The sequence below is a fragment of the Struthio camelus genome, chromosome 6, assembly GCF_040807025.1.
Source record: "Struthio camelus isolate bStrCam1 chromosome 6, bStrCam1.hap1, whole genome shotgun sequence".
NCBI lineage: Eukaryota > Metazoa > Chordata > Aves > Struthioniformes > Struthionidae > Struthio > Struthio camelus.
The window spans coordinates 9,127,070-9,152,347 of record NC_090947.1 but is presented as its reverse complement, the minus strand read 5'-3'; the positions used below and the strand labels follow the sequence as shown (position 1 = coordinate 9,152,347).

The following is a 25,278-nucleotide window of genomic DNA, read 5'->3' as shown; positions in this document are numbered from 1 at the left end:
AAAATTTAACTCTTACCACTGCTCTTTATATGTATATTTTTTTCTCCTGATATCTGCTAATATGAACTTTCTAAATATGGTGCTAGAATAATAAAGTCACTGATACAGTTTTAAGAACTCATAGTGATACTTACAGCATCCACAAGGTTTACCACAGACTTGGCAAAATTGTTTGTGTATGCGTTTGAAGAACGATGTTTTTTGAACTAGAAGGAGAAAAAGAAATAGAAAACAATGAGAACCTGAATATTTACTACCAATTATTTTTACAACAAGGAAGGAAACCTAATATTTTGAGGCATCCTAAGGGAAAACTCAAAACAATCCTCTTCCCAGATCACAGCATATATTTCACTTTCAAGAAGCCTTGCAAGATGAAGGAAGCGCTGGCTGCCAGAACGCTGCCAAAAGGAACATTTAGCCATAAGTAGTATCCTATTTAGAACCATGGTTCAAATGTTCAAAAGAAAATTGAAAGTAAACCGATTCCTCCAGAGCTCATAAACAAGACCTCAAAACTGAGAAGATGCTGTATCCATTAAAACCATGCTTAACCTGATGAATTAAATACCAAACTCTGCTAGCCATATATCATGACTATAAGACATGAAGATGATCCCTTTATCATTTGTCCTGTGTACAGCTCTCTGTAAAGCTAACCTTCCTCTGCTATGGGACCAGATTTTTATGATCAGTTATGCCAACAAGCAAAAGAAAGAGGAAACGCTTGCTAAAAGCAAACGTGTATTTGAATATTGAAAGAGTTATGTTAGATATCTTTTATGCTCTTAATTTTAAAGTTCTTCTGTTTTTGTAGATTTAGATGAGCCGTACTGCAAGTTCTGCTTCCTAATTCCTGTGCATGTCGATGTAACAGTTACATGCAAAGTCCTCTCTGTTCAAAGTCAAATTTGCCAAAGATGCTGCCTGCTATGGTATCTGAGTATGAATCCATGACTTAAAAGTAAAGTTATAAATCAAAACTGTATTACAAACTATGATTTGAAACGAGAAAAATACATTCTTCAGAATTTGACAGAAAACATAAAATTGCATAGAAATCGCATAGCAGGGTAAAGCGTTCATTAAAAAATCTTAGTAATTTCAACTGCTGCTTAAAAGCAACACATCTCTTCACCTAATGAGTGACATTATCAGGTTCCACAAAAGCGTCAGCTACTCTTACTCTGAAACATGGCACCCCATGTGAGGCCTTGAAACAAGCGGGTCCAGACTATTCTCTGAGCAACTGAGGAGTTCCTCTCACGCAAAAGTTTGAAACGTGATCAACTACCCTCCTAAATCAGAATTACAAAACAGAAACTCCCTGGTTTCCATGATTATGCTTGGAGCCATGTTGAAAACAAAACTGAAAGACTTACAAACTGAAATAATCTATGTTTCCCAAATTGAAAGTCAAAAGAGTGATCTCAAGAGATATGAAATCCCCAATACATTATTAGGTAACAAATTTTTTGTTCCCTTAAATTCCAGTTATTTTTGCACAAGTAATGCAGTTTTATACCCATGAAATGCCATACAGACAACACACAGTCCAAACTCTTCAATACTGGCTGCAGCTCATTCATTTGAATGCAGAAAGATAAGGTTTTTTACACACATATTCGCTGTTAAGTTGCACGATCCTCTCTTACCTGCATATGCACAGATGGTTTTAACACCCCAAAATTCTATTGTATAGGTCTGCATGGACCCCACCCCTATAACTATTCTCAAAACAAAGTGCTTTCAGTGCTAGTAGGAGCTTGAAACTGTACACTGAAAATAGTAGCCATATCACAGGATTCTGTTTGTTCCCTAGGCAACCACCACACCAGTACAAAATAATGCAGGGGGCCATTAGGGAGGGGGAAGAATTGCTTTGTTTTTTGTTTTAAGCCAATCCCAAGCTTTCCCAGAAGTGGAAAGCTAAAATAATATGCTTGGAGAAATGTTCTTGGCTTTCAGGAATGTATTTATTTACTAAAACCAATATTGATACGGACTGATTACACATTTAAACATAATTTCTAAAACAGAAATTAAAAAGATCAAGCCTATAAAAAGTGAAAAAACTTAATTAAATAAATTTAACTGCGTCTTCAGTGCTACAAGAAATGTAAGTTTTGTGAAAATTTGTAATATTAACCACTTAACAACATAATGTCCAAAGAGGTTTAAGACAATCGCTTCCAATGCAGAACCTTGTTACAGGAGAAATCTGCCCTCTACTGGTAAGCAGATAACCTTAAAAGTACCCCTAACGAGCTCTGCATTGGTAGCCCTTAACTTGTAACTGTGAACACTTCCTTAAGTATATCCATTTTACTCCTTGAAAAGCATCATTACCTGCTTCTGAGTCACTGACAACTCTGAAGCAAATAATGTTGAATGCTTGTGGTCTAAAGTTGTGACAAATAAAGCTTGAGATGAAACAACAATTAGTGCTCATAACAAGTGTAGTGAACAGGGTGGTCATCCTTTAAGCACCTGTCTAACATGAGACACCAGGGAAACAGACATACAAATATTATCTCTTCATAAGGGACACCAACCACAGACCTCAGACAAGATGACAAAATGTTTTTAACTTCAGTTACTGCGTGCTACCTCTATACAACCACCATGTGAGAGTCACTCTTAGAACACAGTTTCCTACCAGCTGGCATTACAAGCGAGAAGGGTTTAAGAAGTTCCCACCCTACTTCCCCCACTCATTTGCATTCTCACCACACTAGTGAAGTGACACAGATGAAATATAGATCATTTTTAGCCCAGACTACTTCTAAGATTTATTAACCAGAAATGAGGAAAGTTACCTGTCTATTCAGCACTGAAATGAGTACACAATACTGCATCCTATTCTGATCCCAACTATTTCTGACTCTTAAAAATCCTCCTTCAGTGTTGACAAAAGAGCCCCAAACAATCACATACAGTATTGGGAAAATATGCAGTAGAATGAGAGAGAATCCAGGAGCTCCATACATTTACAGAAATTTAAAACCTGATTTTACTTGCACATGAAATAAACAGAAACTGTTTTATCAATATAATTTGATTCAAAGAAAAAAAAAAAGTCTTGTTCACATAGAAGCAAAGTCACACTAAGAGTTGATACCCAGAAAGCTATGCAAGGCAAGGCCAATCTCAAAATGAAACACATTCAAGTTGCTATTAGAGTAACTTGCTGTGGGTTGCAGAACTTTCTTCATCACTAGAAAATCTTTAAACCCACACTGAGTAATTTTTCGTAATAGATATGGCTCTTGCTAAAATGTAGCTATTGGATTCAAAGAAAGAGCTATTGGATTCAAAGAAAGAGCTACTTCAGAAAAGTCCTGCAGCCTGTATGTTTAGAATACCAAAGCAGTCTCACCATCTACCAATGTACCAAAACATCAACTATTCACCAGAATAAAACACAGCACAGGGTATACACATTCTAGGACTTTAACAAATAAATATCACACAGACCAAGCTATTTCTTCTGAACCTATGTCTACAACCTACTGCATGAATAAAAGACTTCTCTAGTGTAGATCATAAATGGAATTGTCATCTTTGGCTTGTAATACAAAACTCTGATGTCAAAAATTTTCATTCTACAGGAAAAAAAACCACTAAAAAAACAAGGCTTTGTCATTCATTTGGAGACTATTTAAATTAAAGCATCTTTTTGGACATGATTTTGATGAGCTGTTATTTGCATTAAATCATAAACTAGGTAAAAGAAAAAAGGTCATAAAGTTAGTGTGAGAATCTGTCAGAATGCTTGCACATCGGGTCTCTGCTGTACACCTAAGCACACTTCTATCATCCAAACATTTTCATCATGCCTCCAAGAAAGACTACTTCCCTATTCCTCCTTTTCTGTAAAGATGTGATACAAATGAAGAAAGATTTACTAATCTAGTTTCTCTTTAAAAGGAAAGTCCCTGAAGAACAGAGCTGGCCTATCTTTCCCTCTCCTCCCAGTAGTTCTCACTGAAAAAAAGTCATCAAAGACATCTGCATTTTTACCAGAATAATTTCAGAGAAAAAATTTGAGGGAAAGAAGGCGGAAGGCGAATATAATATATAACTTTACAAAACTTCAGACTGTGGTAACAACAATCAACTTCTAGCCAACAGTTTAGTGGTTCAAATCTTTGATGAAGATGTGAGAATTGGACATGAATCTCCTACTTCTGACCACAGAGATTTGAACATGCATCCCCAACCTCTTAGGAAATACTGTCTTAATCATTAGGCTGCAGAATAATCTAAGGTTAGAGCACTGTTGATCTCTTTGGTGATACTACTGGGTATCCAGACACCTGTGATGTTCTTCAAAAAGGATCTTAAAATAGTTGTCGAGGCTTACAGAACTTATTACTTCCTAGGCCTCACTTTTTGGATTTACTCTTTTTTTTATAGTGGTAACACACTGACGTTTTGATAGCTCACCTTACTTTGCATAATTAGTGAAAGCAACGACATTTAAATAACATGTCACCTGGTCTGATTTTTTTCCCCCATTATCCCTCAAGGCAAAAAGGAAAAAGAATCCTTTTTTTTTTTTTTTAATTACAAATGTCAAACACTTGCCTGAATCGAACAAACTCTTTATCTTGTATTTCATTATGAATCCTGTTTATAAGCATAGAATAATCAGGAAAAATAATGAGATAGTTTTGTCTATATGCTTTGCCACATTCAATTTTAAGTTAGCAGAACTGAACTCAGGGTAACAAGTTCTGACCTCTCTCTTTTTATTCCTCTAAAGATAGGATGCAATTTTAGAGTCTGACAGTGAATTTATTTCAGACAGAAATGTTTTACTCCATTACTCTATTGTTTCTGGGCATATTAAATTATACATACTATACCAAAATGTTTCAGACATATTTTGAATATTTAAGTGCTATAGAAAATGCTAGATATCATCAAACATTATTAAGTACTATGGCCTGTACTCTGTCTTATAGTAAAATGGTAGTAACTGCTGACATATAAAATACTTCAGCCAAAAGAATCTGATGAGGCACGATGCTGTAAATCAACCTACAAATTCTGATCAAAAGGAAGATTACCAGTGAACTGATATACCTACCATTTTATGGTCATTGACTATCATGAGCTCCAGATATTTCATCTCCTCAAAGATACCACGAGATGCCTGAAGGATTGAAGACATATTTTCAGAAATCATGAAGCTGTAGTAACTTTCAAAAAATAACTGTAGTTGATTTAATAGGATTACTCATAAGTATTTCGTAGGGTGTGTAAACTGTCATAACTGGGTCAGCTCCTCAACTAGGGTAAATCATCATAGCTCCGCTAACTTTGTGAGTTATGATAATTGACACTGGCTTAGAATCTGAGTCACATCATTTGGAATAAGTTTAGAGTCAATTCTTTTGGTTTGGCACAGAAGCAGTCACTGCTTCCCTCCTCTCTCGTTTTCACAAAGGAGAAAAATCTCAAACACTAAAAGCTTAGTTTACTGTACTATTCATCACAGATTTAAGGAGGAAGTAAATTACTAAAAATAGAGGGGCCTCAAAAATATACTGTGTATTGTACAACTCAGTGCAGAAATACAAATTAATCATCTTAAACTCATGCATTTCACTAGCTCTGACACATATGTGTGCACAGATCATGTGGACTGTCCACTTCTGTTCTCTCAATAACCCAGTTCTGGATGACCTCATTTGGAGTTTTTCCTCTGTCATGCTACGTAATGAGCCAAATGAAAATAAAGTCAGATAGTAGCAATAATCCTTCATCCAGGATTATTCTCTGTCCACGAGCAGACTCAAAACATAAAATTCATCATTTCCTAAACTCATTTTCACTATTAAACTTCTGTTATTTGGTATACAGTATTGCTGTCATTATTTTCTCAAAATATTCAAATTTTAAAGAACAATCTTGTTGTTTTGTTTGAAAATTGTACTGTGTGACACTTGAGGGTACCAAAAGATATTTGTTTGCCAAAGCCTATGTTCACACAAAATTAAAGAATAAGAAAATGAATGCTTTTTTATAAGTGGTCTCAACTCAGAATCACACTTCTACTCACTGCTCTCTTTCTTCTCTTTCTCCTCAGCCACTGCAATTCAGCTAGGAAGGGCCATTCAGAACTAGATTCAGTCTCTGCAGAAAACAGAATTTAAGAATTTCATGACATTACTTTAAACTACTGATGTACGCTCTCCAAATCAAAAGTACATGAGATTACCAAAACTAGAATAACCTTTGATATTTGAAAGTTCATTCTTTAAAATTCACAAAACAAAATATCTCAACTCAAGTAATTTATCAAAACTCAAGTAATTTAGAAATCTAAAGTTAAAATTAAAGCATGCATGGGGAGGTAAAGAGACTATAACCTGAGCTTAGAATAGATGTTCTCTTTCATCTCTTGCCTTCAACAGCACTAATATCACTGACTAAATTAAAAGATTTGTAGAATAAAGCTAAATACAAGCCTTGATGGATGGAAAATTTTCAGCTGCTTTTTAACCGCGCTGGATTCCATTGCAATAATTGCAAAAAAAAAAAAAAAAAAAGAAAAGAAAAGAAAAGAAAAGAAAAGGAAAAAAAAAAGTCAGTTTACTATCTATTTTTAAAGTTTGTCTAAATAATTAGCTATTTAATATAGGCTATATTAGCCTAATATTCAAATGTTCAAGTTATACATACAGTTATTTCCAACACTGAAAAACGCAGAACATCAGCAAAAACATACCAAGATCTTGCAACTGCTTGGAGGCTTGCGTTCCGTAAGTTCTCTGGATGATGTGCGGCCTACTTTTACTTTCCTGGCAAGAAAAACACGTGACATTTTCTTCTTCTTAATAATGTCAAGGTAAAGTGAGGCACCTCTTCATTATTTAACATATTTATTATTTTTCCACAAAATGCAATCAACTATAATACCAATTTGACATAGCACCAATTTAAAGCAATCTGTTTGCATTCCTGAGCAAATCACGGAGACTCTATGCTTCAGCCCATTCTCTGTCCTACAAAACTGAAACATAACAGATGTCTTCGAGATTACTTGAAAAAATTCCTTTAAAGTCCTTAGTGTTACGGAATACAAAACATTTTTTCCACTAAATCAAAGACTATGTATCTAGACAAAATCTTCCTCTGCCATATGAAAAGCAAGGACACCTTTAATACCATATCACAGAAATGTAGTTTCCTAATTGCAGCAAAATGCATGAAACTAAGCAAAAGATACCTTCAAGAGGACTGTTTTAGCCAGGTTTAAATGCTGAATACACCAACAAAAAGGAGAACACTTTTAATGCATGTTTTCTTTAGAAGCCTCACATGCCCCAAATTATCGCATTTTGGTATCTGCTCTAGAACGCACCTATTTTTTCTTCCTTAAAACCTCTTCTGCAGAGCTAGGCCAAAGGAGCAGTTCTTTTCAAAGGGTACGACGCTATTTTTCTGTAACTCCTGTGAGAAATACTTAATGCACTGAAGGAAAACACTGCACATATTTCCTGGGTTTCTGTGAACAGAATTTATTTGATATAGCATCTACCATATTCAATCAAGCTGACTAAACCACATGCTGAAATTGATATTAGCTGTGGCCAAGATATTTATCTCATATAGCACTAAGATGAGCCTCTGAGAGCTCTCTGTAGCTATACTATTTTGATCTTCAGCAGTTTTCAGAAAAATATTCATCTCATTTGTCCTCTTACGGCTCAAATTTCTGCTTGAACCCTCATCAGACTTCATCGATTATATTTAGTTTTTATAACTAGCATTGTACTTAACGGACAGTTTATAGAACCAGGGGGGTTTTTTTGGCTCTACTTTCAAGTTTTACTGAAATAACACATGGAGAGAGATTCTATTTTTCTTGAACAGAACCTCCTAATTTTCTGACTACTCATGCAAAAGAATCACAATTTTGTCAAATTCTCCTCTGCCTGCTATATGAATACCACTGTATAAAATAACATTTTGATGTGCTACATCAAAATGCAACACATAGCTTACCACACGGAACATAATGATGTTCCTGAGGACAGTGAGAAACACTGGTGGTCTTAAGGTGAAATGCTTTCCAAAGTTTCATTCCCATAGTTTCATTTACAGACCAAGAATTAATAATCCAAATGATACCAATTCCTCTGCATGTTTATCCAGTCTACTTTAAAAGCGTCAAGAGTCAAAGATTTTGCAGAACTTTCTCTGAACTCCAAGTTCAGCTTTACAGTGAGTGAAACATAACAGTTCTACAGCATTATGTTATTTATCATACACCGGTAAGCACTGGAGAGAAAAGCTTGAGAGCTACGGCACAGCATCTATAATACATCCTACAGACAAACAGGACACAAATATTAAGAATTCCCTATCTCAATGCTGCAAAATAATTTTCTTGAAAATCATTCAAATCCTTAGACCATTCAAGAAGTTGAAATACATACTGGTTTTACATACTGTCTATGAAATGTAGTCAGTTCTATTAACAGCCAAAATTTTAGGAACAGCCGTAAAATTATAATACACTTAAGATGATGCACCAAAATAATTACGGTTAAGACGACATTTGCATAAAACAGTCCCAAACACTGATCCAGCGTATTCATGTGTTTGGATCAGAGTAATTTAAGCTATATGGTGACCACAGACTTTATACCTAAAAGCTGTATGACACCCAGATATAATTATATCTAATTCATTAAGCTCCTTGCGGAAACACAGTAGATCAAAAAGCAATCTCATCCCACTTCAAAATTGGATCCAGCCTTTTTGAGAGATGGATCAGATGACTTCGAGAGTTCCCTTCCATGCATCTATAAATCCTCGAGTCCAAGTAACAAATCAAATTTATACACTCTTTTTGCTAGTTCATAACTATCTGCTACGGTAACACAATCTCACTAATCTACTTCAAACATCTAAAAGATTAACAATGACTAGAAAAGGAGTGATTAAAAAAAGCAGAGAAAAATCTTAAGTAACTCACATTTGCACAGTTCTTGCCTTAAATAAATACCAACTAGGTATTTTAAAAGAACATGTTTGTTTTTCATATGAATGCATGACAGAGATGACTCCTCTGTTGATTTATCCTAATACTTTTATTAGCTATTCGAATCTTGTGCAATCTCTTTCTCAAACAAAATAAAATATAGATCAAAATAAACTTACTGCACTGTGGGTCAAATTCATTGGTTCTATCAAGTACAAGTACGTACTATCTTCAAACATGCCACTAGAACATGGAGAAACAGAATACAGAGATTTAGGATTATCATACAAATTTATTTGACTCCAGTATATGTTTTCGGGTGAGATGAAACCAAACATAGGGTTGAAAAACTGATCAATACTAAAATAAATCCCACACATACTTGTTACTAATAGATATGGCTAAAATGCAAAATTAATTTTGTGATAGACCAGATACTTTGTAGTGGACTAACACTGAATGTCAATGGGAATGTAACAGTAAAACATCACAAAGAATAAAGATTTGACTTTGGAGAGAGGCAGCCCTGAGACAGAAATTAGCATGCAGAATGTAATTATCAGCTGAATTATACTGAACAGTAACTCGTCTTAGTAAGGACTATTTCTTACATTCTTTCCTCACACGACCTAACAAAAAGATCAATTTTTCAACAGCCTGATATAATCATACATGAGTACCCAGTATACAAACTGCTGAAGTACAATTCTTGTTTATATTCTGTCACAGTCAGTCATCTCGGTGAAGTATGTATTGGTACTTACCATATTCAAAGGCTTCATGAGACAGTACCAAAAATCTTAATCCTGATGATACTAAAAAATGAGTTAGCAGTTTGGTATAGCTGTACTGATAATTCAAAACACCAACACCTTGGGGCATGTAGAATGTCAGCCCATCACACGTTAAGAGATAACACCGAAGAGCAGCAACCAGCTAATAGTCTTGTTTGAAAAATGAGAAAGCGCACTTACTGAAGCCCATTACAAGTTGAGAGAGCAGCTTTGGAATCCTTGATACCTCTGATATTTCCATGATAGTAACAATGCTCTCCACCCTAATAATGTTAAAAACAAACAAAACAAAAAACAACACAAGCAAAAAGTTACTGTTATTTTATGTATGTTGCTTAAAACCAAGGTGAAAATTACCTAACATCTTGTATCAGATAAAACTTCAGAGAAAGGAGTGACTGCTAAATTAAATGCCAATAATTAGCCCTGATTGGGGGATAACAAGAGGGAAACTTACTGTGCCCAGTAAAGACTAACTCATCTATGGCTCTAAGACATTCTTTTGTTGAAGTCATACAGTTTGTTTGTTTTTTTTAAGTGCAGTTCTTTGCTGTAAACTTTTTTGTAAAATTTTTGTAAAATTGTGATTTTTTTGGTAAAATTTTGTTAAAATGTTATCTAATCCAAATTACATGACTATGACTTTTGAGTTGTTTCGTAGTGTGTTCCAGTTCTGTTAAAATTACAAGAATACACTGCATGCATTTGGCTCAGCGCTGGATTCTGCCAAATCAGTTTTGATTTTCTCATTAAAAATGTATCAATTAATACATTACTTCATTAGAACGGAGGTAGCAACAGTACTGATGACGTCTGAGCCAGAAAGTGAATTCAGCTTAGCAATGCTGAAGTGTGCAGTTCCATTTTCTTTTCACAGACAAAAGACTAGTAAAAGTCAGCCTTTGATGCTTAACTAGATAAAATTATGAGCAGACACAAACACAAAGTATTTAAAAAAAAAGTAGGATTTTTGCATTTTTATAAACAAATCAGTAGTCATGTTTTAGAAAAAAAGCTGCTTTTTTAAAAAAATGGTATTTAAATGACCTCCAAGTGTGTTTAAACTTTAGAGACTCTTTAAAAAAAAGACTCAGACAAGCTAAGTCCAGAACTGCAATCCAGACCCTCAGTTCTCAAAAGCCCTAATGATACATAGGAAGTGAAGACGCATCTGAATGCTGAGATGTTACATGTGAGCCATAAGGAGCAGGAAGGATTGTGCTGACTAGAATTAGTGCCAAAAGTGCTAGCAAATGGGGTAAAATGAAATTCTATAGTTTGCCACAGGCAGGTGAGGGAAACCGCAATAAGTGTACATGGGGGGCACAGGATAAAGCAGGAGACCAAACTTCCTCAGAGAAGAATTGGTACGTACTTAAAATCTTAAAATTCTGATCCAGAAAAACCTTGCTCAGATGCCATCTAAGCTCCAGAGAATGAAGCTTTCTTCTTCAAAGTGCAGGTTCCCTGAGTCTGCCTGGTTCTGTATCTTACCATGAGCTAAGTCACACTCTCCTTTCCTGAAGCAACTAGTTCCTGTCTAAGCTCTCCTTAAAGTGGGCAGAGAAGCAGCCAAGTCCTCCACAGGGACTTTAAGCATGCTCAGAACATGCCTAACAGAGCAACAAGACTGGGATCCTCACATAACAAAGTTGCGGTAGCTTTCTTTTTGAAGTACAGACCATTACATGAAAATAGCCCTCTCTGGTTAATGACTACAGCACTTAACCCAGGTTTCACAATTCCTGAATAATTTCCTTGATCACTTTGAGGAGAGTCAGCTGGTTATCTATCTGTTTCCTAAAAACACGCTCTGTGTTGAAGCACCCTCTACCAACCATGCTGGAGCTGTTCCATTCAGTAGAAAATGCACAGATTCATGCAGTCACAAAGAGGGAGCATGACTCTATACCAAAGAGGCTAGTAAGCTCTTCTAGGCAGAAGTCCTAACAGCAGACTACAATATATAAATGATTTAGATGAGAAATTCAGAAATAATTGCATTGTCAAGCTACCATCTGCTCATATACAAAAATTCCTAGTGTCAAAAGAGTTTCATGAGGGCCTTTTTAAAATTTCTGATTTTTTGGACTTTTTACAGTTCCACAGTGTGCCATTTTCCTCTAAATGTTCTGGCTGTCTTCTTCATACTAAACCTGTACTATTTAATTTCTCCACGCAGGGGAAGTGGGGTTTCACTGCATTAATTTTTTTTTTTTACTACTTTGATTGTAAACACCTAAGTACGGAGAAAAAAAGTAAAGTCTTTAGCATATCTTAAAGATTACATACTATAGGCAGCCATGTAGCAGATTATTAAACCCTTCATCTCTGTTCTGACACAGAAATTAATTCTATCCTTACTGCTGGATAGCAAAATTATTAATCCTTAAAATCCCATAAACCGCTGAGGAATAAATTCATTAGACTGTTACAGACTTACAGAACCACTTATTGTGAATAAGGGTAGAAGAAACTGGCTTCTCATGGATGATTCAATCAAGTAAGCAAGTAGAGCATATTTATTTTCTATCAACAGAAACAAACCATCAAGAGCCACATTAACAGACTGTTCAGGCTACGTCTGTTTAGAAAGAAACCAACACACAAAGTTAACACTTTCTAAAGCATATTTTTAAGAAAAAGGACTAGTGAATGTAGAAGCTTTTAAATATCAGAAATTCTACTGCTATAGGTCAGTAAAGCTAAGATGAGGAAAACGGAAACATTCACCTCATCTAAGAAGTCAGTCTTTAACATTTGTCAATAACTATCCCAGCTAAACTAAAGACTAAAAAAAAAGTTCATTAAAAGCCTTTTAGCATGGTTCCATCTGTCACATATTGTTTGAAAACATATTGCTCATCATCAAAATATTCTTAATTCTAGTAAATGTCATGTGTCATCTGAATTCCAACAAGCATGCTGGACCTGTAGCTTCTGCAATTATGCTAACTCAAGGAATTACCAAAGATGTAAAAGACCTTTGTTTAGCTAAGCACAGCATTATTTCCGTTTTGCATCTCGTTTAATGAGCTATTCAGATTCTGAATGAAATTTCTAATGGACTCTATTGTGCACAATTAAATGCACGTGTTATAAAAAAAGCAATTGCTACATATTTACTTTTCCATCAGTGAGAATGCATAAACCATGCTTTATAACAATCAAATTGCGATCATCTCTCTCACACAAGTAGCTTTCTGAAAACTAAGGATATTCATGTCAGTGAGAAAGTACTGTTTGTTCTTCAGTGTTTTCACTCTTGTAGTATCCTATCCCTTTCTAGAAAATGCAGTCCTTTTCCTCAAGATCTCACTTCTTTATATCCACATCTGGAAACAAAACAATCTATTATTTATCTAAGCCTAAAAAGGGTTATAAGATATTGCAGAAGCTTAGGATACAGTCCTTATTTGATCTTCTGCAGAAAACCCGTGTATACTTTCTGAATTTACAATGAAGCCTTTCGTGGATTAATGTGCCCTCAAGAGCTCCATTACTTCTTTCTAAATCAATCTATTCAGAAAACATTCCCTAGGAAGTTTGGATCAAGTTACTGCAGCATGCAAAGGTAGCCCATTTGCTGAGTCCAAAATTCTAATAAAATTTTCCAGTCAGATTCATGATTCAGCAACCGCAGTGCTCAATGCTTGTCCTGCAGCTGACAATTGCATGAGCTTGTCTAAATGCCAGAAGGAACTGTTTTCTTGCTTCATTTAGCATTTTTGCCCATTCTCCAGAGTATTAAGTCTTATCGAAATGAAACAATTTCCTTAGTATGGTGCATGAAGCAATTTCTTTTTTTAACAGAAGAAAACAAAACAGTATATTGCAATATAATCATCTAACTTCACCCTAATCTGTGATACATCATTCTATAACAAGGTCAAAATAATCAATTAGGCATCTAATCCTTGGATAAGCAACAGTCTCACCTTGATCTGAAGGTATAACTACAACTTGAATGTTTCCTTTCCTCCACTCTACGTAGCAATGTATTTCACTTGTAAAAAGCTCACAGCAAACACTCTTGTATTTGTACCATTCTGAAAAAACTCTTTCATGAAACTGTTTTTTATAAACTTCCTAAGAGCCTACCAAGCTTCACTTTGGTACAACAAACTAAAGGTTCATTTTGGTCCTGTTAGTCTGTGCTGAAGTATCTTGCACAACTTTATCTTGTCTTTGGATCACTAATCTATACCACTAAGTTCAATAGGAGCTAGTTTGACAAATGTAAGCAATCGGGCGTCAAGTAACACACAGGTCTTATACTAGCTCCAGAGGTGAAGGCTTCACCCAGTCTTTTATTTTCCGTTTCACAACTGTATAATTCTTGCAAAGAAAAGTCGTGGCAAGTTTGTTTGTCTTAAATTTCCATCATCTCTTACCCTTGTACTTTGTACTAAGGGCAGGCAAATAATTAATGAAGATTATACTGATGATAACCCTTTTGTAGACGCAATTCAAAAAAATCCCCCTACTCTGGTCTGCCAATATTTGGATTATCTTCAGTACTACCACCTACCACTGCTCTCCAAGCTTTCTTTGTTGCACAATTCTTCACGTATTACCGAGAAATCTTTACAAAATCAGATCACCATTACCTTACGTGTGTGGACAAAGGCTTCTAGTGTTTTTAAAGTCTTGTAAAACTTTTTTTGTTTTTTTTTTTTTTAAAAACCATTGCAGTGGCACTGGTCCTTCAGAGAGACAACTGCTATATTTTAAGAGCACAATACCTTAGAAAACTTCCGCTTTCCATCTTCATAGTGAATCTCCACGTAATTGGAAGATAACAAATCACTGTCAAGAGAAGGAAACAAGAGGAGAAAATTCTGAATATTCCTTCTACTTTCATATTGTTTTACATAGAATTTTCACACCGTTTTTAGTTTCCTTGGAAATTGGTTAAAAAAAAAAAATCAGGCAGCTTGCGTCCAATAAATGGGTTACTGATGCACTGTGACGCAGAGCGTGTTTCAGACAGGAATTTCATTCTGCAATCTAATTTAGCTTTATAGTAAGATTATCAGCCTTTTAAATATGGAAAAAAAATTCAATGGCTTTGAATTTTGTTTGCTGCTAACTTGTACTGACAAAACATACGTTTATTTTGTTGTTGTTTTCAAATAAGTTTTACATTTGATCTAAAACCGCTATACAATATATGTAAGACTGGACAAATACATATGTGATTATCCTGAAGACAAGAGTAAGTTGTATGTTTTTATCTGTACTTCATCCACATCTGCAAAAACTTGGACTTTTCCTAAAAATTTTAACATTCTCAAAAAAAAAAAAACTATTCCTTTTCTTCCTCTCATCTTTCCTTCTCAGATCCTTTTCTTACTCTTAATTCTTCCCAAACCATTTTGGCAAAATATAACATTTCTGAAGCATAAAAAATTCCCATATTGTAAAAAGAATGTGCAATCTTTAATTTCTTTTTTTAAAAAACAACATTAGGAAGCCAGTGCATATCCAGGGATCGCTTCAATGCCCCATTCACATCTCAATTCACAATTAAAAACTCAGTATTATCATAGTTGGAACATACTGGCCTGGGGACAGCAACACAGTTAAACATGTTTACTGGCACCACAATGTATACATTACAAGTATTTTACTTAATACGGTCTAAAATACTCATCATTTTTCAGGCCTCTAAGTACTTACCCTTCTAAGTAAAAAATTCATGAAATGATCTGATTACAGCACAGATACGAAAAGAAAAATATTGCTGCTATGAATAAAAAAATATCCTTATGGAAGCCTGGTCTGACAAAATAGTTCTGATGGGAATTCATGACTAAAAACAACTTATAATAATGGGTATCTCAAACTGAGGCTATTAGCAATCCTTGTAACACTTTTACTCCAGGACTATCTGCTCATAAAATCAATTCTTCATGTTGCATTTATCAGGTGTTGCATTTATCAGAAAAGCTCCTGCAGAACTCAGTTACCAGCGGTTCTCCTAGCAGTCATTTTTCATGGCACTGAGGAGACCACAGTATGGGCACTCTGTGTACATGCAAAGTCAACAATAGGTAATAGATAGTCAACATAGATAATTACCAGCTTCTCATCATTTGTCTTAACCTTCATTTTGACAGCAATATTTTATAGATACACTTTGAAGTGTAGATTTAAAAATAAGCTCAATTGTATAAAATCATTTTTAACTTTCTCTATTTGGATCATGGTAAACCAAAAATTTTCTGCAAAACAATACAAACACTTCATAAATAGCATAAGCTCTTGAGTATAATACAAACAGCTCAGTATCTTTAGTGTGGCAAGGTTTGACGCTTCTAAAGAGAAATGTATATACAAAGTACTTAAACTTCTAAGTGTTGATAATGTCCTTTTCTTTGTATTTTTCATGGTTATTCTAAAGCATAAGGTCGGCTGTCCTCAACTACCTACTTCGATGGTCTAGACGAGACTAGAGGCAACTGACAAGCTGGAAAATGGGAAAATGTCATTGGACACAAGTTACCAAACAAAGTAAACAAACAAAAAAACATCACGAGGATGATTAACCACTATAATAGGGGCCCAAAGAATTTGAGAAATCTCTGTGCTCAACTGGAAAGAGCCCTGAGCAATCTGAACCAGCTGGACCAGACGACCTCCAGAAACCTACTCCAACCTTAATTATTCTGTGTTTATAACTGTAGGGTTTTGTTCAATCCTTCAGTGCAGCCCACTGACGGAATTTACAGTCTCATACAGCAGTTCTAAGTGAAGTTGAACTGACACACTAGTAATAAATTTGCTTGTCTTGTGAAAGCAATGCTCACACTGCATAAGATTTTCTTAGCTGAAAGTTAGTCTTGAAGTTGTTTGCTTAAACTTGTTGCCTGATAATACTACATGCAAAGGTCATAGGTTTCTCTGTTACAAACCTGCCTTAGCTTACATTCAAAAAACGTTAATTTCAAATCAGTACCAGCTCATTTCTAAAATCAAAACCTTCTTTTCCAGTGTCACTGGTTGCTTTATCTTTCCTATTTTAGTAGCAACAAAGTAAGTACTTATCCCAGAAGACACCTACAGACCCTGAGATTACTAACACTTTGCCTGTTTGGATTCACATTTTTACAGACACTTCTACTTGAATCCACTGTCTGGATCTTCAAACCAATGCCAGGAACAGGACTGATCTACGTGTTTCCAAATCTAGCACACTCTCTCACCTCCTTTTTTGGCCCTCTTCTACTCATGTTGTGAGTCTGACCTCAGAACTGCTTTCAGTGCTCTCCAGTGCTTTTGCACTTTTAGCTGAGCCACTGCAACTCAATTATTTCTTTCATTTGACAGCCTACTCCATCCTTTACCTTCTCATTACTTCCAGCTCCAAGGGGATTCTTCCTTTAGGTAATTAACACAATACCCCACAGGATAGGGTATCTGACATGATATCCTTATGATGGAATAGTCCTTCCTACAAGTATAAAGCAAGGATACAGCAAACACTGGCTTTTCCAGTAGTCTCTCCACTGTTCTCACTGCTGATTTACCATCCCTATGGACCAGCTGGATATGAGGCACATAGATGATATTCTCTATACTGAGAAATTCCCTCCAAGGAAAATTAGGGCCTGCTATTCATAATATACCTCCCAAATGCCACGCTGCAACAAAACGTACCTTTAACTTGTGAACCACCCTTCTGCTAAATGTAACATAGTATCTTACCACTTAGAAGTCAGTGTAAGGCTAAGAAGCTATAGCAAGGCTACTGTCTTCCACAAACCCATTCAGCTAGCATGAGGTTATTCTACAAAAAGATACTTAACACTAGTTTCTGACCATTAATATGTTCTTAAGCTTGTCACATATAACTATCAACATACTGCAAAGGAATAACATTTACCACAGGGCAATTAGAATTTTGAACACCTAATTGAAAGACATCAGTAGACATCTCCTTAAATTATGCCTCTACCTTGCTTGTTATATGATTTTTGCCAGTCACCTACCACACACTTTGGACCGCTTACAGATATTTGCGTTTGTCTGTTGTTTCTTTCATTTTCTGAAATCCTTATAGCTTAATGGAGGGGAAGGGAAGAACACCAAAGAGGGCATCATATTTATTCAGGCCCTAGTCAGCTCATATCAACTTATCCTATTTCAAGTATCATTCTACATCAGCAAATATCCTAAAGAATATCTTGCCTCCAGTTGTCCAGAAATCCCTCAACATATGCTACAAATCTGTGACAACCATGAGCTTTTTTTTCCTTTTTTGGGGGAGGAGGGGTATGGGGAGACTACTCTTTTAATAAAACTAGTCTCAGTCCTGCTCTCTAGATGGACAGTAACATCAGCACAGAGACATTTGTAATATGATTCTATACTCTTATAAGTGATTAATATTGAAACGTGATACCACAGAATGCAGACTAGGACTAAGAAATTCAGTGAAATTGTTCCACCGCTGCTGCAAAGAAAAAGACGGAATTTGGGTAAAAGAACTTGATCTACCTGTTGCTAAAGCTGGGGCCTAACATCAGGAGTAATAAAGGCTGTAGAAATAAGTGTAGAACTGCTATTGCATATTTTCTCCACTAAAGTTTTTACCTTTAAATTTGACAACAGAAAGGGGAAATTCTTTGAAGAACAAAGAAAAAAACATAAAAACATGAACACAAATCCAAATAATTTTTAACCATTTTCTCCAGCATGAAAGACAGATGCACAGAAGAGCTATAATTTCACACACTCCTCTAGTAGATGTAATGGGCACCAGTATGCAGGCTGCATTAAAAAGAAGTCTGGAATACAGTACTTAAGGGCTCACGTAGAAGTACAAGCTTCTGAGGAATGAGATACAGAACACATACACAAAATAGGGTTCCTCAGCAAAAAAAAAAAAAAAACAACTCTTTTCCCTTTGTATAAATTAGAGAATGCCTAAATTTACCTCTGAAAGGCAGCTCTGAATTTTAGAAAACATGCTGTGCCTGCACTGTACTGTGCTCCCTCACCTTTCAATTGATGCTTACATTTCAGCAGAAATGCATCCATTATGGCAAATCTATTTTTCAAAATTAGGAGCACTGGAAACAGCACAAGCTTTAACTGAAACAATTGTATAAGTAGTGGCCACACCAGACAAAGACATATTTAGACCAATGACTGACCAAAAAAAGGAGGAAAAAAAAAAAAAAAAGACACAAGACACATTAATATGATGCTTTACAATGAATGCTTATATCAAATTGCAACACAAATTCAGACATGCAGAAGGAACTCATGAAAAAAGGTGTAGTCTGCTACGACCTTTTTTATAGTTACCTCCCTCCTTGTTTGTCTTGAGTAATTGTTTTTATTGAGCTGCCCTACATTATTAGCTCTTCTACTCAAATTATATTGAGAGTGGCTTTAGACTCGAGCAAAATAAGCAGCAAAGGGATATGCCCTTCCTGATAGCTGCCTTCTCTGAAGGCACAGGACAGCTGTTTGAGCAACGTGTCCTTTCCAAAGAGCTCACGTCCACCTCCCCGGCACACATTCCACTGCTGCAGCTGCCATTAGCAGGAGAGCAACAAGTGGCTTGCCTCAGCTTGGCATCCAACTAATCTTAGGAAAACATTTGTTTTGGCCAAGTATAGCCTATGAAATGACTAAAAACCGTCTCATACACAAGTAACCAACTTATCTTCCAAGAGCATAGTATGAAGCCTAAATCAGGCTACAAGTGAAGTATCTTCCTTGCACACTTAAGTTATCTTTATGGTAGCCTACTACCAATCAATGTGTTTTTAAAGTACTCTGAGATGGTTCAAGCTCAATACCAGTGACCGAGCAATCAAGTTTAAAACATTTTTGTGAATTACATGACAGAAAACACACACAATGTTTTTGTCCATTTACGTCACAGATACAGTTTAGTAGCACAAAAAGATACAAAAAAGAAATCGAGACCTTGCTACAGCATTTTGATGACAGATCATTAAGAAAAAATCCTCTAATGAAATGGCCGTCTATAGCCTTGTTTCTATTATCAACTATATCTGCAAGCTTTGTTGAAACAACTAATATGGCAATTTATTATTAAATAAGTTTCTACTATGTATTTGCAGTAATCTTTAGTTGACTGCTGCCTTTTTGAAGCTGCTCTGACTAGAGTGCCTGGAAGGAAGGAATACATTGCATTTTTTTTAATGCAACAAATTTCACTATTTCTTCTTACACAATCTTCAAGAAGCTTAAAAATCAAAGTGTGACGCTTTGAATCAATCACCTGTGTTTAAAAACAATTAAAAGAAACCGCTGATGACGCAGACAGAAATGTATGGGTCAATTTCTCTGTAATACGGAATGAAATGAAGTACCCCGCTCACTACTGCTGTTAATATCATAATGATTCTACACTCTATACTGTAAGCAGTGCACCCCTTTAAAAATCACTGCATGCACTGTCTGGCTCTTGTTCTTTGTGCGTTTTTGTTTGGGTTGTCTTTTTCCAAAAGAGAAAAGGATGAACTGACAACAGATTCTATTAAACTGTAATTCCCTATGTTTGGGGTATTTTTAAGAGGTCCTCAAATGAGGAAAAGACCTTTTGGAAAAGGTTAAGGAAAAGCATGTTCTGAAGTTTTATACCACAGAAAGCACCAGAGTGTTTTCAGGAATAATTTTCCCCCCTCAGAATCCTTGAGTGAGTTCCAAGTGATTTCAGAAAGTAAATTTCCTCATCATCCTTTCTCTTATTATATCCTGAAACTCTCCTTTTGAGAATGGAGCATACTACAGTTTGCTGGCTGCTTCAGCAACCATTGCGAAAGCAAGAGCTTGAAGAGTTCTTCAGAATATTGAGAATGTTGTCTTTCTTACTTTCCACCAGACTTCCCTTTATCACAGCACTGAAGATCAAACTGTTTTAAACAGGTGTTACTTAAAGGATCTGAAAAAATGAACTGCTAGATGATATTATAAAAGATATGAGGACAGTGTTATAGCAAATTCTTCAACATAATTTGCCATGAGAGTACTTGTCTAGAAGAGCAATTGACAAAATAAAGATTTTAAACAGCTGTTCAAGCTCATTCAACACTGCTTTTTAATCAATTCCTTTCCTTCATCACTTGCAGAAAGAACAGGTAGCTTCTAATTACCAGTAGGAATCTTATTAACCTGTAATGTACGTTTGAGGGATACTGTCCCTGCCAGAATTTCTCATTCAGTGGTAATCATATATGCCAAGGCTGCCATCACTTACATCAAGCTTTCTATACACAGACGAAGCTTGGGTTTCTTTTCCTCTTTAGAACTGGCTGAACGCTCAACATGTGCTGCTACTTTGTGCCCACTGAAAAAACTCCAAACGTCTTGTTCCAAATGAAACCAACTCTTATTACTGAAATAAAAATCCAAGTTAGATGCAGGAGCTGGTGTTTTTTGTTTTGTTTTGATTTCTTCTAATGCAGACATTCAAGAGCTGGGTTAAAAAGGTGGGAGGCCCACACTGGAGCATCTCCCGAATGAGGAGAACACAGGATATAGCCTTTTCACTTCCCAAACAAGTGGTCTGACAAAAGGGCTAACATTTAGAACTCCAATGCTTGCATTTTAAAAAACAAACAGCATGTCCTCTTTAAAGAATTTGTAAGGAACTGAAGACAGCTCAATCCACAGGCTCCCAGATCCCATGCAGTAACATGCTTCAAGAGCATCAACATTCAACATTAAGAAAACAGGTGGGATTTCAAACAAATTAATCAAAGCTTGGTTTCTCACACTCTGTTGAAACTGGTGCTGCACTCAGTCAAAGATTTTCAGGATAGTCCTTTTATGAAGCACAACTTTACCCAGGCGCTGCACAGCAAGCATAGCTGTATTACTTAATTAGTGCAGAGGAATCCAAAACGTAAGTGCTTGAAAATCAGACATTGCAACATAATTTCTATGGCTGTAATTATAAGCTCTCTCCCATAAAACATACAGAGAAATAAATACACACTCTTTACTTTATAAGCATTTGCCAAAGAGAAGGGGATGAGATGAAGAAAAACGGGATCAAAAAAGAAGAAAAAAATATTAAAAGACTAATCTGGAGCATCCTAGGAGGAATGAAAGAGGCAGGCAACAGGGAGCTGAGAGTACTGCTGAGAAACTTTCCAGCTCTTGGTCAGCGGCAGAAGGATTTGTGCTATCTCCTACTGCACTCCTGGAGGAGTGAATGAGTACAAAACAGAAGACAGTGAGTATAAATGCACATGCACCCATAATATAAAATACACACATTTATCACAACCTTAGTGACAAGATGGAAAAGAACAGCTGAAGTTACGAGAGAATCGTACCAAGTACTCAAAATTACAGTAATAACCATTCAAGGAAGATAGATTAATACTAACGTATTACAGTACTCATGATTACCGCTTTTCTTTTAATTTATGGCTGAATACAATAATTGAGAAGGAAGCTTGTTCACATCATTAGTTTTTTACAACTGCTGCAAAGACAAAGGAAAGTCATCTTCACATTATTATGTCTTAAAAAACATGCAGAGGATTTATTATCTGTCTCTAAGTCTTTTTGCATGCGGAATGCCCACTGAAGTGAATGATAACTTCGAACAAGTTGCCTCCAGTCCCGGGCCTGCGACTGGTAAACGAGGCAGAAAAGCTCTGTTATCTACAGCTGAGACTCTCAAGACTGCACATATTCACAAGAGTGCACCTACATCGCTGTACAATCCTAATAATGAATTATTTGTATCCCATCTATAGCAGAAGTTTAAAAAAAAATAGAGTTAAGTTTGCCAGAGTAGTATTATCATATTTAACTTATGCAGCTTGTATATCTTACAGGATCCATTTACTACCAGATATGTTTGGATTTACATTTAAGAAGAGGTTATATGTATTTGAATTTTCCTCCTAGAAAAGTTATGACTAGTTTTCCCAGGTTCTTTAAAGAAAAGTTTGAGGAAAAACAAGTAAGAATCAAATAGACTCTCAAATAATACAGTTACTGTTCAACTGCTTTCCAAATTACGCTAACAAAGTTATCTTCTCCATGGCTGTTCTCAAGTGAAATTCATCCCTACGGAAAGGTACAACACAAAAACTAACATCACTTACGAGCTTTAGACTGATGGATAAGATTGGCTATAATGCAGTGCCTCACTAAGAGGTAAACTCCTGATCTTATAAAGTCAGAGAGGACTATCTCAGCTGGCCTTCTAAATGATACCGGGCTTCCCAGAATTCATTCCCACCTCAGATTTCTGGTGGCATCATCTATGCTATTCTGTCCCTGAGAAAAATCAGAACGAGATGTGCAGTCAGCTATAACCCCAGTCTGCACAGATTTACACATAATGAGGTCAGCGAGACTACTTATAATATCTAGTTAAGCGTACAGATACCATCTCAGATTCAGGGTCTCTCTCCACAGATATATTTGAAATACATTAAACATACTGTATCTCCACTTTCCTAATTCTTAAGTTAAAATGAGTGTTGTCTTCATGCCAGTAAGGATGGAACAAGACTGCAGAAAAACACTTTGAAAGAATAAACTAAGAAACATTTTTGTAGCATATGAAACAATGAAGTATACTCTTCCATCAAATCATCATCAAATTCAAGCTTCTCAAACAAACAAACAAACAAAATCTAGCAATAAAGCAAACAAGAAGCATTACAGCTACTAGTACAAATTCTTTATAAACAAATTGTGATACACATGAGAACGGGATTATCTCTTAAGCTATCTTGCAACTGTAGAGCATCAGAATTCTGAACTCATTTTAAATCAGTTAAATCTGAAGGCTATATTAAAATTCCATAGTTTGCTATTTTTATAGTGTTTAGAATCTGTTTTAGCTTTGCATACTTCAATGCAAGCTAAATATCACCTATAAAGCAGACCAAAGAAATTCTGCTAAAATATTCCACATGTAAGTTTTCTTCAGGAACTGGAAACGGAAACTGCAGATACAGATATTATAATCTTACATGATAAAAAAATCTTGAGGGTACACGTATCAATCATTTGACACTAGAAGTTCTGAGCCCACACAATAGCCCAAAAAACCTTCCTGAGACTTCAGCTCCTCACAAGTGTCATCGTATTTTAATGTCTCAAATAGTTATGTCATCTAATGGTCAAACTTTTTTTTCCCACAGTTCATACCAAAAATGCTGGATTTTTTTGTCCAATAACCTTTTCATTGAAAAGAGAATCTATTCTCCTCAAAATTTAGGTGGATTTCTACAGGAAAAAGAATGAAAAACTGAAAAAATCTGGGCTGCTTGTTTTTCTGTGGTTTTCCTCTTCTCCAAAAAACTTATATTTTGAGGGATGTTTTCATCTTTTTTCTTTTTTTTTCTGCTTTCTGTTTCTATCCTGCTGAGATACTGAATTTCCTACTGCTTGTATTTGCCTCAACCTCTAGAATCCCTGAGGAGGAAGGCTCTAGCACGGCTCTTGGTTTAGAGATCGGTGCTAAACCATCAGCCAAAAACTGCTGTTTCTGTGCCAAAGACACTGCAGCTAACTACCCACATCTCTAAAAAAGCAGCAAGTAGATATTTTTAATTCACTGCTTTTGATAATATAGTTTCTCTCTAATTGTATCAGGTAGTGCAGAGGAATGTAAAAACTGCTAGCTTAAAACGTAACAGTTGCACATGGAAATACTTCTCCTTTAACTGAAGAGTAACAACATAAAAGCCTTACATATGGGGATTAAGGAGAGATCATTAGAGAATAATTTGTTATCACCTCATACATGTTTACATATATTATATATAAATGAAACAAAACATGAAAAATTGTTCAGATGTACTACAGATCATTGATTATACAAATGCATTGATTACACAAATTAACTGACAGCATTAAGCTTGAAGAAAAAACAAGACTATTTTTAAATTAATGCATATATTTAAAGATTTTTTTCTTAGAAGTTGGGAGTTAAAACAATGCTATATAAATGTTACTTGTTGAATATGGAATGTATCCAATTTGGGCAAACAATCATAGCTGAATTATAAAAAATTTTACTTTTCAAATGGGATTTTTATCCCACTAGCATCCAATTATCTTTCATTTTTGTACTAAGAGCATTAGCTAAAAACATTACTTAAATCATTGTAGATGAGAAAAAAGTATCACTATTCAAGTTATTTGCATAATCTGCATATCCGCAACTATTATGCATTAATGTCATTAATGACATCAGGCTGACGGCATGAAATTGGTCAAACATTTAAGTGTAACAAAGGGCAAGGTGTTTGATAGTTCAGAACAGTCCAGAGTTAACCCACCTTGTTAAAGAGTACAAACTTCTAATCTAAACTCTAATTTTTTCCAAGGCTTGTCAGCAAAAACTACCAGCAATGATCTTTATGATAACAAACTATTTGGTTTGTTTTAACACCTAAGGGCATTACCACAAGCCTTAGGCAAAACAGATAGAGCTAATTACTCATTCAAGCTCCATACAAA

The 25,278-nt window shown here is 35.6% G+C and overlaps 1 protein-coding gene across 16 annotated transcripts in view; it reads right to left on the bottom strand.

Moving 5' to 3' along the window:
- The window catches only part of ADAM23 (ADAM metallopeptidase domain 23), an 85,626-nt gene that overhangs the window by 45,631 nt on the left and 14,717 nt on the right, over window positions 1-25,278 (bottom strand). For all 16 annotated transcript variants that reach the window (XM_068948066.1, XM_068948067.1, XM_068948073.1 and 13 more), the window contains exons 4-10: window positions 14,541-14,604; window positions 9,976-10,058; window positions 9,181-9,244; window positions 6,740-6,812; window positions 6,071-6,144; window positions 5,096-5,161; window positions 135-206 (exon numbers count right to left, since the gene is read on the bottom strand). In XM_068948066.1, coding sequence (XP_068804167.1) covers window positions 135-206; window positions 5,096-5,161; window positions 6,071-6,144; window positions 6,740-6,812; window positions 9,181-9,244; window positions 9,976-10,058; window positions 14,541-14,604 — 496 coding nt within the window. The remainder of the gene's footprint in view (window positions 1-134; window positions 207-5,095; window positions 5,162-6,070; window positions 6,145-6,739; window positions 6,813-9,180; window positions 9,245-9,975; window positions 10,059-14,540; window positions 14,605-25,278) is intronic.